The 14694-nt window shown below is 37.9% G+C and overlaps 1 protein-coding gene across 2 annotated transcripts in view; it reads left to right on the forward strand.

Annotated features, from left to right (window-relative positions):
* The window catches only part of CFAP54 (cilia and flagella associated protein 54), a 316944-nt gene that overhangs the window by 61932 nt on the left and 240318 nt on the right, over positions 1 to 14694 (forward strand). For both annotated transcript variants that reach the window (XM_059186580.1, XM_059186581.1), the window contains exons 18-19: positions 6576 to 6662; positions 6755 to 6876. In XM_059186580.1, the coding sequence (XP_059042563.1) occupies positions 6576 to 6662; positions 6755 to 6876 (209 nt within the window). The remainder of the gene's footprint in view (positions 1 to 6575; positions 6663 to 6754; positions 6877 to 14694) is intronic.

The raw sequence follows: 14694 nt of genomic DNA on the forward strand, positions 1-14694 counted from the left end.
TGACAACTTGTAATCTCTATCAAATAAATAAATAAAATATTAAAAAAAAGAAACCTTATATTCTTTAATGCTACCTGCTGGCATCTTTTCATCAATCAATCATCATCCCATGGCATTAGCACAAATAATTAAACCTCAATAAATGGGGTTTATTGTAAGGTTACTACACGTACAGTTGCATACCTCCAGGGACAGAAACAAAATATTGCCAAGTCTTTTGAGGACCAGACCTGGAAAATCAAGAATCAGTGCAACATTCTCCATCTTCCTGGGCCAGCATACTTTTATTCTCTTTATCATTCTCTTTTTCCTGGACTACCATCCATAATGGTCCTTCCCAACTATACACCAGAATCTTTCACTGCCCATAGTCAACTGGCAATAATTTGTGTGTTAATTGAAAATCTTGGAAGAGGAGAATGGAAGTCTTCATGGCATGCTCTGAGCTCTTGTAGGGATCATGGATGAAGTAGTTTTAAAAAGTTTATAAAAAGGAAAGTGAACAAAAGTAGGTTGGATCCTATTTATAACTTTTAAGATCTTTTTAAAAAAGATATAGAAAATCAAATATTTTTATAATTTAATTTTTTAAAATTTTATTTAAATTCATTTAGCCAACATTTAGGACATCCTTAGTTTCAGATGGAGTTCAGTAATTCATCAGTTGCATATAACAACCAGTGTTCATCACGTCACATGTCCTCTTTAATGCCCATTGCCCAATTACCCCATCTCCCCACTCACCTCTACTCCAGCAACCCTGTTTGTTTCCTGTGGTTGAGTCTCTCATGGCTTTTTTCCCTATCTGATTACTTTCCATTAAGTTTTCCTTCCCTTCCCCTATGATCCTCTTTGCTCTTTCTGATATTCCATATATGAGTGAAACCATATGATAATTGTCTTTTTCTGATTGACTTACTTCACTCAGTATAATACCCTCCACATTCCATCCACATTGATGTAAGTGGTAAGCATTCATTCTTTCTGATGGCTGAATAATATTCCTATATGTATGTATGTGTGTGTATGTATATGTGTGTGTGTATATATATATATATATATATATATATATATATACTACATCTTTATCCATTCATCTATTGATGAACATCTCTGCGTTTTCCATAGTTTGGCTATTGTTGCTATAAACATTGGGGTGCAGTTGCCCCTACAGATCACTACAGCTGTATCTTTAGGATAAATCACCCAGGAGTGCAATTGCTGGGTAACAGGGTAGCTCTATATTTAACTTATTGGGGAATCTCCATACTGTTTTCCAGAGTGGCATTCCAAGTTACATTCCCACTAACAGTATAAGAGGGTTCCCCTTGCTTTGCATTGTTGTCAACATCTGTCATTTCCTGACTTGTTAATTTCAGCTATTCTAACTGGTGTGAGGTGGTATTTCACTGTGGTTTTGATTTGTATTTCCCTGATGGCGAGTGATGTTGAGCAGTTTTTCATGTGTCTGTTGGCCATCTGGATGTCTTCTTTGCAGAAATGTCTGTTCATGTCTTCTGCCCATTTCTTGATTGGATTATTCTTTGGGTGTTGAGTTTGATAAGTTCTTTATAGATTTTGGATACTAGCCCTTTATCTGATATGTCATTTGCAAATATCTTCTCCCATTCTGTCAGTTGTCTTTTGGTTTTGTTGACTGTTTTCTTTGCTGTGCAAAAGCTTTTGATCTTGATGAAGTCCCAAGTAGTTCAGTTTTGGCTTTGCTTCTGTTGCCGTGGGTGATGTTTCTAGGAAGGAGTTGCTGTTGCTGAGGTCAAAGAAGTTGTTACTTGTGTTCTCCTCAAGGATTTTGATGGATTCCTGTCTCATACTGAGGTCTTTCATCCATTTTGAGTCTATTTTTGTGTGTGGTGTAAGGAAATAGACTAGTTTTATTCTTCTGCATGGGTGTGTCCAATTTTCCCAAAACCATTTGTTGAAGAGATGGTCTTTTTTCCACTGAACATTCTTTCCTGCTTTGTCGAAGATTAGTTGATCAAAGAGTTGAGGGTCCAATTCTGGATTTTCTTTTCTGTTCCATTGATCTATATGTCTGTTTTTGTGCCAGTACCATACTGTCTTGATGATGACAGTTTTGTAATAGAGCTTGAAGTCTGGAATTGTGATGCTGTCAGCTTTGGTTTTCTTTTTCAACATTGCTCTGGCTATGTGGGGTCTTTTTTGGTTCCATATAAATTTTAGGATTATTTGTTCCATTTCTGTGAAAAATGTTGATGGTATTTTGAAAGGGATTGCTTTGAATGTATAGATTGCTCTAGGTAGCATAGACATTTTCACAATATTTATTCTTCCAATCCATGAGCTTGGAATATTTTTCCATTTCTTTGTGTCTTTCTCAATTTCTTTCATAAATGTTCTGTAGTTTTCTGAGTACAGATTCTTTGCCTCTTTGGTTAGGTTCATTCCTAGATATCTTATGTTTTGGTGCAGTTGTAAGTGAATTGATTCCTTAATTTCTTTTCTGTCTCATTGTTAGTGTATAAAAATGCAACTGATTTCTCTGCATTTATTTTATATCCTGCCACTTTGCTGAATTCTTGTACAAGGTCTAGGAATTTTGGGGTGGAGTTTTTTAGGTTTTCTACATAAAGTATCATGTCATCTGTGAAGAGTGAGAGTTTGACTTCTTTGCTGATTCGGATGCCTTTTATTTCTTTTTGTTGTCTGATTGGTGAGGCTAGACTTTCTAGTACTATGTCAAACAACAGTGGTGAGAATGAGCATCCCTGTCATGTTCTTGACCTTAGGGGAAAAGCTCTCAGTTTTTCACCATTGAGAATGATATTCACTGTGGGCCTTTTATAGATGAGTTTTTGTATATGGCTTTTATGATACTGAGTTAGGTTCCCTGTATTCCTCCCTGTGCAGAGTTTTAATCAAGAAAGTATGCTGTATTTTGGCAAGTACTTTTTCACTGATAATTGAGAGGATCATATAATTCTTGTCCTTTCTTTTATTAATGTGATGTATCATGTTGATCGATTTGCAGATGTTGAACCACCCTTGCAGCCTGGGAATAAATCCTACTTGGCAGTGGTGAATAATGTTTTAAATGTACTGTTAGATCCTATTAGCTAGTATCTTGGTGAAAATTTTGGCATCTATATTCATTAAGGATATTGTTCTATAATTCTCTTTTTGGTGGGGTCTTTATGGGGTTTTAGGATCAAGGTAATGCTGGCCTCATAGAATGAGTTTGGAAGTATTCCTTCCATTTCTTTCTGCTTTTTCTTTCTTTCTTTCTTTCTTTCTTTTTTTTTTTTTTAAGATTTTATATATTTATTTGACAGAGATCACAAGCAGGCAGAGAGGCAGGCAGAGAGAGAGAGGGGAAAGAAGGCTCCCTGCTGAGCAGAGACCCTGATGCGGGGCTGGATCCCAGGACCCTGAGATCATGATCTGAGCCGAGGGCAGAGATTTAACCCACTGAGCCACCCAGGAACCTCCCATTTCTATTTTTTGAAACAGCTTCAGAAACATAGGTATTAGTTCTTTTTTAAAGTTTGATATATTACCCCTGGGAAGCCATGTGGCCCTGGACTCTTGTTTGATGGGAGATTATTGATTACTGCTTCAATTTTCTTGTTGGTTATGGGTTTGTAGAGGTTTTCTATTTCTTACTGTTTCAGTTTTGGTAGCTTATAAATTTCTAGGAATACATCCATTTCTCCCAGATTGCCTAATTTGTTGGCATATCATTGCTCTTAGTATGATCTTAAAATTGTTTGTGTTTTCTTGGTGTTGGTTGTGATCTCTCCTCTTTCATTTATGATTTTATTTGTTTGGGTCCTTTCTCCTTTCTTTTTGATAAGTCTGGCCAGGGATTTATCGACTTTATTAATTCTTTCTAAGAACCAGCTCCTAGTTTTGTTGGTCTGTTCTACTGTTCTTTTGGTTTTTATTTCATTCATTTCTTTTTTTTCGCCAAGATTTTATTTCTTTATTTGAGGGGGGCGGGCACAAGCAGGGGGAGTTGCAGGCAGAGGGAGAAGCGGGCTCCCTGCTGAGCAAGGAGCCTGATGTGGAACTCAATCCCAGGACCCTGGGATCATGACCTGAGCTGAAGGCAGACACTTCACTGACTGAGCCACCCAGGCATTCCTATTTCATTCATTTCTGCTCCAATCTTTGTGATTTCTCTTCTCCTCCATGGTTTAGGCTCTATGTGTTGTCCTTTTTCTAGTACCTTTAAGTGTAAGGTTCATTTGTATATTTGAGACTTTTCCAGTTTCTTGAGAAAGACTTATATTGCTGTGTAGTTCCCTCTTAGGATCTCCTTTGCTGTATTCCAAAAGTTCTGAACAGTTGTTTTTTCCTTTTTATTTGTTTTCATTTTAAAAATTCTTTAATTTCCTGATTGACTCATTCATTCTTTAGTGGGATGCTCTTTAATCTCCAAGGATTTGAGTTCCTCCTAAATTTCCTCGTGTGATTCAGTTCAAGTTTCAAAACACTGTGGTCTGAAAATATGAAGGGAATAATTCCAGTCCTTTGATACTGGTTGAGGCCTGATTTGTGACCTAATATGTGTTCTTTTTTAAAAAAAAAAATATTTTATTTATTTATTCAACAAGAGGGGGAGAGAGAGAGAGTGAGCACACAGCAGGGGGAGCAGCAGGCAGAGGAAGAGGGAGAAGCATACTTCCCCACCAAACATGGAGCCCAATGTGGGGCTTGATCCCAGGACCCTGGGAAATGACCTGAGCTGAAGGCAGACACTTAATCACTGAGCCACCTATCTGTCCCATTTTGGAGAATGTTCCATGTGGACTTGAGAAGAAGTGTAATTCTTTTGCTTTAGGATGGAATGCTTTGTATATATCTGTGAAATCCATCTGATCCAGTGTGTCATTCAAAGCCCTTGTTTCCTTCTTGAGATTCTCTTAGATGATCTGTCCATTGCTGTGAGTGGAGTGTTGAAGTCTGCTACTATTATTATATTATTATCAATATGTTTCTTTAATTTTGTTATTAATTGGTTGATAAAATTTGCTGCTCCCAAGGTAGGAGCATAAATATTTATAGTTGTTAGATATTCTTGTTGGATAGACCCTTTAAGTATGATACAGCATCCCTCCTCATCCTTTACTATAGTCTTTGACTTAAAATCTTATTTGTCTGATAAATAAGGATTGCTACCCCAGCTTTCTTTTGACATCCATTAGCATGATAAATTGTTCGCCACCCTCTCAATTTCAATCTGGAGGTGTCTTTTGGTCTAAAATAGGTCTCTTGTAGACAGCATATGGAGGGGACTTGCTTTTTTATCCATTCTGATACCCTGTGTCTTTCGATTGGAGCATTTAGCACACTTATAGTCAGAGTTACTATTGATAGATATGAATATAGTGCCATTGTATTACCTTTAAAGTCACTGTTTCTGTATATTATCTCTGTTCCTTTCTGGTATGTGTTGCTTTTGGGCTCTTTCTTCCCTTACTGGATCCCCTTTAATATTTCTTGCAGGGCTTGTTTCATGATCACAAATTCTTTTAGTTTCTGTTTGTCCTGGAAGATTTTTGTTTCTTCTCCTATTCTGAATGATAGCCTTGCTGGATAAAGTATTCTTGGCTGCATGTTTTTCTCATTTAGTACCCTGAGTATATCATGCTAGCCCTTTCTGGCCTGCCAGGTCTCTTCCTGGGGAAGGAGAGGGGAATCTCACCAAGTCTCTGCTATTCCCTGGGCCCCTGCTCTGGGAGCAATTGCCCAAATCTGTGTGCACTCTTGCCACTCCTTCCAAGGAGGAAGGAGGGCCACTCCTCTTGCTGGGCCCCTGCTTGGAGAGGCAGTCCCTGATCTTGCCATAGTTTATGTTTTATGGCAACACCTACCTGAAAGCCCACTCCAGGGCTTGCTAATTGTAACCAGCTTTCCTGCTCCAATGCCTGGGAACTCTGCTACACTCTGGCATCTCCATTCATTCTGTGACCCTGGAGATTCTGAGACCACACTGTCCCAGACAGGATTGTGCTCCACTTCACCATCTGAGCACCTTTCAGGCAGGGACATTTCTCACAGGAGCAGACTTCTAGAAGCTCCGATTTTTGCATTCCATTGCTATAACACTTTCTAGCAGCTAGCTTATGGAGGTTCCCTCCCACCATGGTTTATTTTCTGATATATCCCCTCAGATTCACTTTTCCGTACCTCCTACTTTGCAAAAAGTAGTCACTTCTCTATTTGTAGAATTGTAGCAATTCTTTCCTTAGCTCTCAGGTTGAATTCACAGGTGTTCAGAATGATTTGATAGATATCTAGCTGAATTCAAGGTCAAGGGACCAGGTGAATTGGGGGTCCCCTACTCTTCTGCCATTTTCCCTCTCCATCTATAATTTAAATATTTTTCATGTCCTCAGGCATACTGTGGCACATAGAGGAGAATTTGTCATTATAGTAGATTTATTTGAGTTTTTATGTATTGATGAAAAAAGGTGACATATGAGAGGAAGCAATAATTTTACAAATAGATAGTTACCCTTTAATATTCAGAAAATATTTCCATTTTTGGACACAAATCTAATTGTAATGTCAGTCTCCTCTTTCTTCTTCAGTTTTGCAGACTCCAACTGTTATCAAACACATATCTACCAAAGGTCCAGAAAAGCTAAAACAACTTAGAAACATTGACTGTTTTACAGGTAATTAAAATTGGGATAAACTGTTTTTCTAAAAACTTTTGAAGATAGTTTTCATGTTTCCGTTTTGATAAAATGTTTATTTTCTGTTTCAGAATTGAGTGTAATGAATAAAATAAGGAAGAATAAGCTGTCCAAAGCAATTTACTTGATGCAGAAAGCTCTTCTAATATCTGAGAAAGATGCAACCTCTACATCTTCACACAACCTTTTGATGGTAACAACATGCCATTCCTTTTTTTGGTCCTGACATATAACCTTTGTTAAATGAATGGTTTAGTTCACTTTGTTAAAAATAATGTGTTGCCCTTAACGTTAGATTATGAACTTTCAGGTTCCTTTATCTAGTCTTCTCTTTGAGTTTAACAGTTTTGAACTGGGAAACTAATCTATATTACCCATCCCGAACTCTACTGAAATGAGAGATCCTCTCTATGTATTCTCTCTATGTAGGGGCAACTTACATAGGAAGCCAAATAAAATCAGAAGGATTAAAAATGAGGGAAACTATAGAACTTAAGTGACACTTAATGCACTCCTTACTATGGAATTAAAATACTTCAAGTCCATTGGCTCAGATGCCTTCTCTTAGATGGATGCTGCTAGTTTATTTTTTACTCTGGCCTGGAAATTGTTCTCTCTTCTTACCGATTCATTGTATGTTGATTTTAGAATTTAAATTCTTGAGGATACTCACATTTCAAGGTAGAGGATTTTTAAAAAATTTTGTCCCTGTGTATTACCCATAAAAATTTGATGGTATTGGCTGAGTAAATGGCACATGGTGAAGTAGAGGATGATGCTACAAGCAGTTTAGCTGATAAGAAAAAAAAAATAGGTCAAAGCTAGGGAAAGGATACAGAGTTTAAGAGAAAAAGTTTCACATATTTATATAATGAGTATGAGGAGCCAGAATAAAAGAGAGAAATTGAAGATATGAGAGGGGTTAATAATAGAGCACAGTCCTATTAGAAGAGGGAAGGAGATGAGATTCAAAACACAGATAAAGTGATTCATCTTCAATGGAGGGTAGGCAACAGAGCAGACTCCTCATCCTCTGATACAAAAAAGAAGGAGGAATAGATCAATGTAGATTTGAGAAAGCCTATTGGTGTGGAGGCAGAGAGTTGAGTTTATGCCTTATGTCAATCATCTGATAAAGTAGGAGGCAAGCATATCTGCCAACAATGGAGAGCAAAGGTGGACAGTTGGACCCAGGAGAGAGAAGACGATTAGAGAGTGGAGTGGAATGGATGAGGAATGGATGAGGGAGTTGGCAATGAAGTTGAAGGACTGGCCAGCACAAAGTTATAGCTGAAGTTGAGGACCATGAATTTATACTGGTCTCCATCTGCAAGGTGGTATGGAATTACCCTGGTGTAGTGTTTTTAGTAGCTGTGACAGCAAAATATTTGTGACAGCAGAGATTTGTACAGGACTCTATTTTTACAAAGAATGTATGGGTTAAAAGTTCCTAATAAAAATGGGTGCAGATTGAGTAGGGAGGGAAGTGATACCTTCAGGGTATTTAAAGACTTGGTGAGCATGGAGATGTCCAGAGACTGGAGATCTCTTTGAAGTTAGGGATCAGAAAATTAGTCTGGGGCACCTGGGTGGCTCATTGGTTTAAAGCCTCTGCTTTTGGCTCAGGTCATGATCCCAGGGTCCTGGGATTGAGCCCCCCCATCGGGGTCTCTGCAGAGCAGAGCTTCCTCCTCTTTCTCTGCCTGCCTCTCTGCCTACTTGTGATCTCTGCCTGTCAAATAAATAAATAAAATCTTAAAAAAAAAAAGAAAATTAGTCTGAGAGAGCTGGAAGGATATGGGTTTGAGGTCAGAAAGTAGGATATTGAAATTTCACATGAAAAAATGTTCATCATCACTAGGCATCAGGAAGATTCAAATTAAAACCACATTGAGATACCACCTTACACCAGTTAGAATGGCCAAAATTAGCAAGACAGGAAACAACATGTGTTGGAGAGGCTGTGCAGAAAGGGGGACCCTCTTATACTGTTGGTGGGAATGCAAGTTGGTGCAGCCACTTTGGAAAACAGTGTGAAGATTCCTCAAGAAATTAAAAATAGAGCTTCCCTATGACCCTGCAATTGCACTACTGGGTATTTACCCTAAAGATACAGATGTAGTGAAAAGAAGGGCCATCTGTACCTCAATATTTATAGCAGCAATGGCCACGGTCACCAAACTGTGGAAAGAACCAAGATGCCCTTCAACGGACGAATGGATAAGGAAGATGTGGTCCATATACACTATGGAGTATTATGCCTCCATCAGAAAGGACGAATACCCAACTTTTGTAGCAACATGGACAGGACTGGAAGAGATTATGCTGAGTGAAATAAGTCAAGCAGAGAGAGTCAATTATCATATGGTTTCACTTATTTGTGGAGCATAACAAATAGGATGGAGGACAAGGGGAGATGGAGAGGAGAAGGGAGTTGAGGGAAATTGGAAGGGGGTGCGGTGCAAAAACAATGAATACTGTTATACTAAAAAGAAATAAAAAATTAAAAAAAGAAAAAGAAATTTGAGATTTCTGATATGTAACACCTTGTAATCATCTGTCCATTATTTCATTCATCCAACAAATGTTTTTGAGTACTTATGATCCATTCAGCAAATATTTATTGTACATTGTGTGCCTGGTATTAAGTTGAGTACAGGGGATAAAAACAAACAAACAAAAATTCCTTATTTATGCGACAAATATTGATGGATTGCCTTCTTTTTTGGTCCCTGCCTTCAAGATAAATATAGTTTGTGGAAACATAGACAAGTAAGAAGGTAATTATGGGTTACTGTCATATATACTTTAACTGCAAGAATTCCAGGGGAATTTAGCAAAGGAATGCCTAACCAAATATTGGGTGATGTATAAAGAAACTTCCAGAAAAGGAATCAGGTTGAATACTGATAGGCAGGAGTAGTCAGAGAAAGAGGAAGACAGAGGGTGAAAAGGACTTTATAGGAAGAGAAAACAACATGTACAAAATTCCTAAAGCTAGAATGATCACAGAGTTCTTGTGGTCCTATAGGTTATTCAGTGTCATAGAGGCACAGATGAAATGGCAAGGGGAAGAGGGATCTGTTGGGAGAAGAGGGTAAGAAGTGAGACCAGAGAGGAAGTCTAAGGATTTTTTTTTTAAGATTTTATTTATTTATTTGACAGACAGAGATCGCAAGTAGGCAGAGAGAAAGAGAGCAGGAAGCAGGCTCCTCGCCTAGCAAAGAGCCTGACGCGGGGCTTGATCCCAGGGCCTTGAGACCATGACCTGAGCTGAAGGCAAGGCCTTAACCCACTGAGCCACCCAGGTGCCCCAAGTCTAAGGATTTTGAGCAGACAGATGCTATTAATGTTCAGGGTTGGGAAGTCTGTCCTGGCAGCGTTAGGGAGGAGCCTTATTATCATTGCACTTCCAGCTTTTGAATCAAGGAGGAGTTTGGTGATGTTTGGATAGTCTCAGCTGACAAGGCCAAGTGGTGCCCAATCTTTGTTGGAAGACTTTGGGGGTGTGTTCAGATCCATTTTCTCAACAGATGCTTCTGTGGCCACATGCTACTGTCTAGAGCTTGGCGGATACTAATACTTCAGTCCTATTTCTATGTCAAATAAAACTTATCTTTCTTTTTTAGAACTGTCTCAGGAGTAATATTGTGGCATCTTAGAGCCTGGAGAGAATAAAGCCTTTGGGATTTCCCTTTTTGTTTTATTAAGACTCAGTCTGGTCCTTATACTGTCATAATATGCTCATTCCTGTTCGGCCTCTATCTTCCTACCACTGTCACTGGGGGACACCTTGGAGATATGAAAAGACTGAAGGTTTTTTTTTTTTACATTTTTTCCCTTGTGTGTCTTTTTCTTTAATTTCTTAAATGAAACTATTTTAAGAAAAATTTTAAGTATAATGTCCTCTTAGGATAGACTCATGAGATGTATTTAGAGGCTCTGTTTTTTATTAGGAGTCCTCCACAAGGATTGTCACCAACTAGGAACATGTTGAATATTTATTTAGAAGTCCTGAAACCTTCTATAGCCACCTCTGCTCCTCAGTGGTATTTTTTATCCAAGTGTTAAGGCTTAATGATCAGTCCTTAGGGTGCTCTCGTAAACAATGATGTTATGGCTCAAATAATTGCCAAACTTTCTTTCTTTAAAGAAGACAAATAAATTTCTTTCCCCTGGCAATCATTTTCAACTGGGGTATATTACAGAATGTTTTACATTATCATGATCTTGTAATAAAATTATCCCCAAATCAGTAACTGATGCATCACCTGATACCATAAAAAGGTTAAAAAAGCCCGAGTCTTTTCAGAGCTCTTGAATAATTCATACGCTGGTTTAGTTTCTCAAAAGTTTCTTGACTTTGTGCAGCTGTATAATCTCATCAGGTGTCTGTTTTATTCCTAATCAGTTAAAAGTGGACCAACTTGTTGCCAGGACTGAGGTACAAACTTTTGATAATAGCTTGTTAGCTTTCTAAATGAAATGACTGGTCTTTTTTTTTTTTTTTTTTTTTTTAAATGGCGATCTTACCCTCCATTTGCCTGTCTTGGTATTGGACTTCTGGAAGCCCATGTTGGCTTTTTACACAATATACCACCGATTTACTTTAATGGATTGCACCTGGAAGTAGTCTCAGATGTCCCTAAGATCATGACCTGAGCTGAAATCACGAGTTGGATGCTTAACCAACTGAGCCATCTAGACGCTCACATACTTTTTGTTTTCACAGTTGAATAGAGCTGGTTTTGTGGATATTTTTCTTTCTTGAGTTTTTGAGACTACTTTTCTAGTGATATTTCCTCCTCCTATTTGAGGAACCCCTTTAAAAAGCTCTAATCACTTTCTTTTTTTAAAAAATGCTTTTTTAAAAAAATTATTTATTTTTTTCAGCATAACAGTATTCATTGTTTTTGCACCACACCCAGTGCTCCATGCAATCCATGCCCTCTCTAATACCCACCACCTGGTTCCCCCAACCTCCCACCCCCCCGCCCATTCAAAACCCTCAGACTGTTTTTCAGAGTCCATAGTCTCTCATGGTTCATCTCCCCTTCCAATTTCCCTCAGCTCCCTTCTCTTCTCCATCTCCCCTTGTCCTCCATCCTATTTGTTATGCTCCACAAGTAAGTGAAACCATATGATAATTGACTCTCTCTGCTTGACTTATTTCACTCAGCATAATCTCTTCCAGTCCTGTCCATGTTGCTACAAAAGTTGGGTATTCGTCCTTTCTGATGGAGGCATAATACTCCATAGTGTATATGGACCACATCTTCCTTATCCATTCGTCCATTGAAGGGCATCTTGGTTCTTTCCACAGTTTGGTGACCATGGCCATTGCTGCTATAAACATTAGGGTACAGATGGCCCTTCTTTTCACTACATCTGTATCTTTGGGGTAAATCTCCAGCATTTTCTTTTTAAAAAATTGATGTATAATTGACAGATAACATTATATTAATTTCAGGTATACAATGTAATGATTGAGATTTATATATATTGCTAAATGATCACCACAGTAAATCTTATTAACTTATGCATCTGTCATCAGTTACAATTTTTTTTCTTGTGATGAGAACTTTTTAGATTTACTCTCTAGGAACTTTCAAATAAGCAGTACAGTATTATTAACTATAGTCCCTAGGCTGTACATTATATTACCATGACTTACTTATTTTATAATTGGAAATTTGTACATTTTGACCTATTTCACCCATTTTGCCCCACCTCCCACCCCCAACCTCTAGCAACCATCAATCTGTTCTCTGTATCTATCTGATTTTTTTTTTAGATTCCACATATGCATGACATCATATAGTATTTGTCTTTCTCTGACTTATTTCACTTAACTTAATGCCCTCAGCACCCATCCATGTTGTCACAAATGGCAAGATTTCATTCTTTTTCTATGGCTGGATAATATTCATATGTGTGTATGTGCATATATATGTATATATAGATGAATCGTACATTCATATATATAACATGTCTTGGCTATTGTAAATTATGCCACAGTGAACATGGGGGTGCAGATGCTTTTTCTAACTAGTGTGATGATCACTTTCTTGTAAATGGAATGCTTTTAGCAGCTCAGTGGTTTGGTTCACTAAGTTAGGATTTTAATTTCTAACATAGGTTTTACCTTGAGTCCTATTATAGAATTTATCTGATTCATATAAATTCATATAAATCAAGTACTTTTAAAAATCTAGTACTTTTATTAATCTATTTCAAATGGGGCCATGAAATCTGAGTTAGGGAATTAAAACTAATGAAGACCCAATCAGAACATTTTATTTATTTATTTATTTTCCAATCAGAATATTTTAAACGTATTGCCTTAAAATGCATTATGGATCATCCTCATCTGTCCTAATTTCATGTCTTTCATTCAAAACACATTTATTGAACCTAAAGAGATAAATAAAGTACTGTCCTTGCCACCAAGATGCTCACTGTTTAGAGTCTGGACAGTAACTACACAGATCATATTGTAAGATACATGCTAAAATAAAGAGTAGAAAATGACGAGAATAAGTACAGAAATGTGTGGGATTTCTCTTGGGAGGATTCAGAGATGATGTTTGAGTGGACCTAAAAGCACAGAAAAGGATGTAGAAATCTACAGGAAGAGGAAGTTGAGGAAAAGTTGAGGCATGGGAAAAGTTGAGGCATGACAAGCATAGCTTCTCAGGGAATAAATGGCTTTTTAAAAAAAAATGGCTTCAAAGGTTACGTTGGCTAGGCAGTAGCTATGGGACAACAAAAGAGTAGAAAGAGAGATAAGGCTAGAAGAATAAATGAAACAAGATGGGATTGGGAGGGAGACAAACCATAAGTGACTCTTAATCTCACAAAACAAACTGAGGGTTGCCGGGGGGAGGGGGTTGGGGAGAAGGGGGTGGGATTATGGACATTGGGGAGGGTATGTGATTTGGTGAGTGCTGTGAAGTGTGTAAACCTGGTGATTCACAGACCTGGGGATAAAAATATATGTATATAAAAAATATATGTTTATAAAAAAAAAAAAAAAAAAAAATAAAAAGATAGATAAAAAAAAAAAAAAAAAAAAAAAAAGAAAAGGCTATTAATTATTATAATCGTGATCAGAATACAAAGGCTGTTGAGTTTGCACTATAACAAGTAGAGGAAGAACCACTGAAGGAGTAGAAGACTGGAGGTTGAGGAGACCAAAGACTGAGAGAAAGAGTAGGAGGCTGATGAACTCATCTCAGTCAGTGGTTGCCAGTCCCTACTGTATTTCAAAATTACCCTCAACAGTTGTTAATAATACAGATGCTTAAGCTCCACCCCTGGAGATTTTTTACTAAATAGGTTCAGAGTGGGGATAGATGATACTGAACAGCAGCCAGGGTTTGAGAAATATCTGTGTGATAGTCCATGTCAGAAAGCAGGAAGCTGGGTTCGTGGATATGTAGAGAGAAGTTGGTAGAGTCAAGTCAGAAGATGCTAGTGAATGACTGGTTCAATGGAACATGAACTGCTGAGGCAAATTTTGGGAATAAGTATAGAAAGCCTGGGGCAGTTGGCCATACAGCTGAGATGGGGTCAGAGGCAGTCTGTGTTAATATTAGGACAGCAAACCAATGCTGCTGGTGTATTTTTTAGGCTGCACACATAATCCAGAGGAGGGAAACTTTCAAGGCGTTGGTCCCTTTCCTTGTGTTGCATAATTTTTCCTTAGGCTGATTTCACCTGTTCTTATGTAGCCTAAAATATCTTGGTCTCCAGTCTGTGACGCAAATGAAGTCACATTAACATTTCATGTTCAAAATATAATAGCTTTCATCTACCTTCTGTTCAAGTAGGAATTTCTTAAAAATTTTCCACAGTTATCTGGGGGAATCTACTTACCTTTTCTGCTCAGGCTTCTTACTTTAATTCTGGCCTCTTATCAAGCTCCTACCTGTTGTTGCTTTTCAAGAGAACCATGCTCTGTGGGCACATCTGTCCTCTCAGGGAGCCTAATCTGGTCTGTCATCTATGG

Source organism: Mustela lutreola, chromosome 8, assembly GCF_030435805.1.
Source record: "Mustela lutreola isolate mMusLut2 chromosome 8, mMusLut2.pri, whole genome shotgun sequence".
NCBI lineage: Eukaryota > Metazoa > Chordata > Mammalia > Carnivora > Mustelidae > Mustela > Mustela lutreola.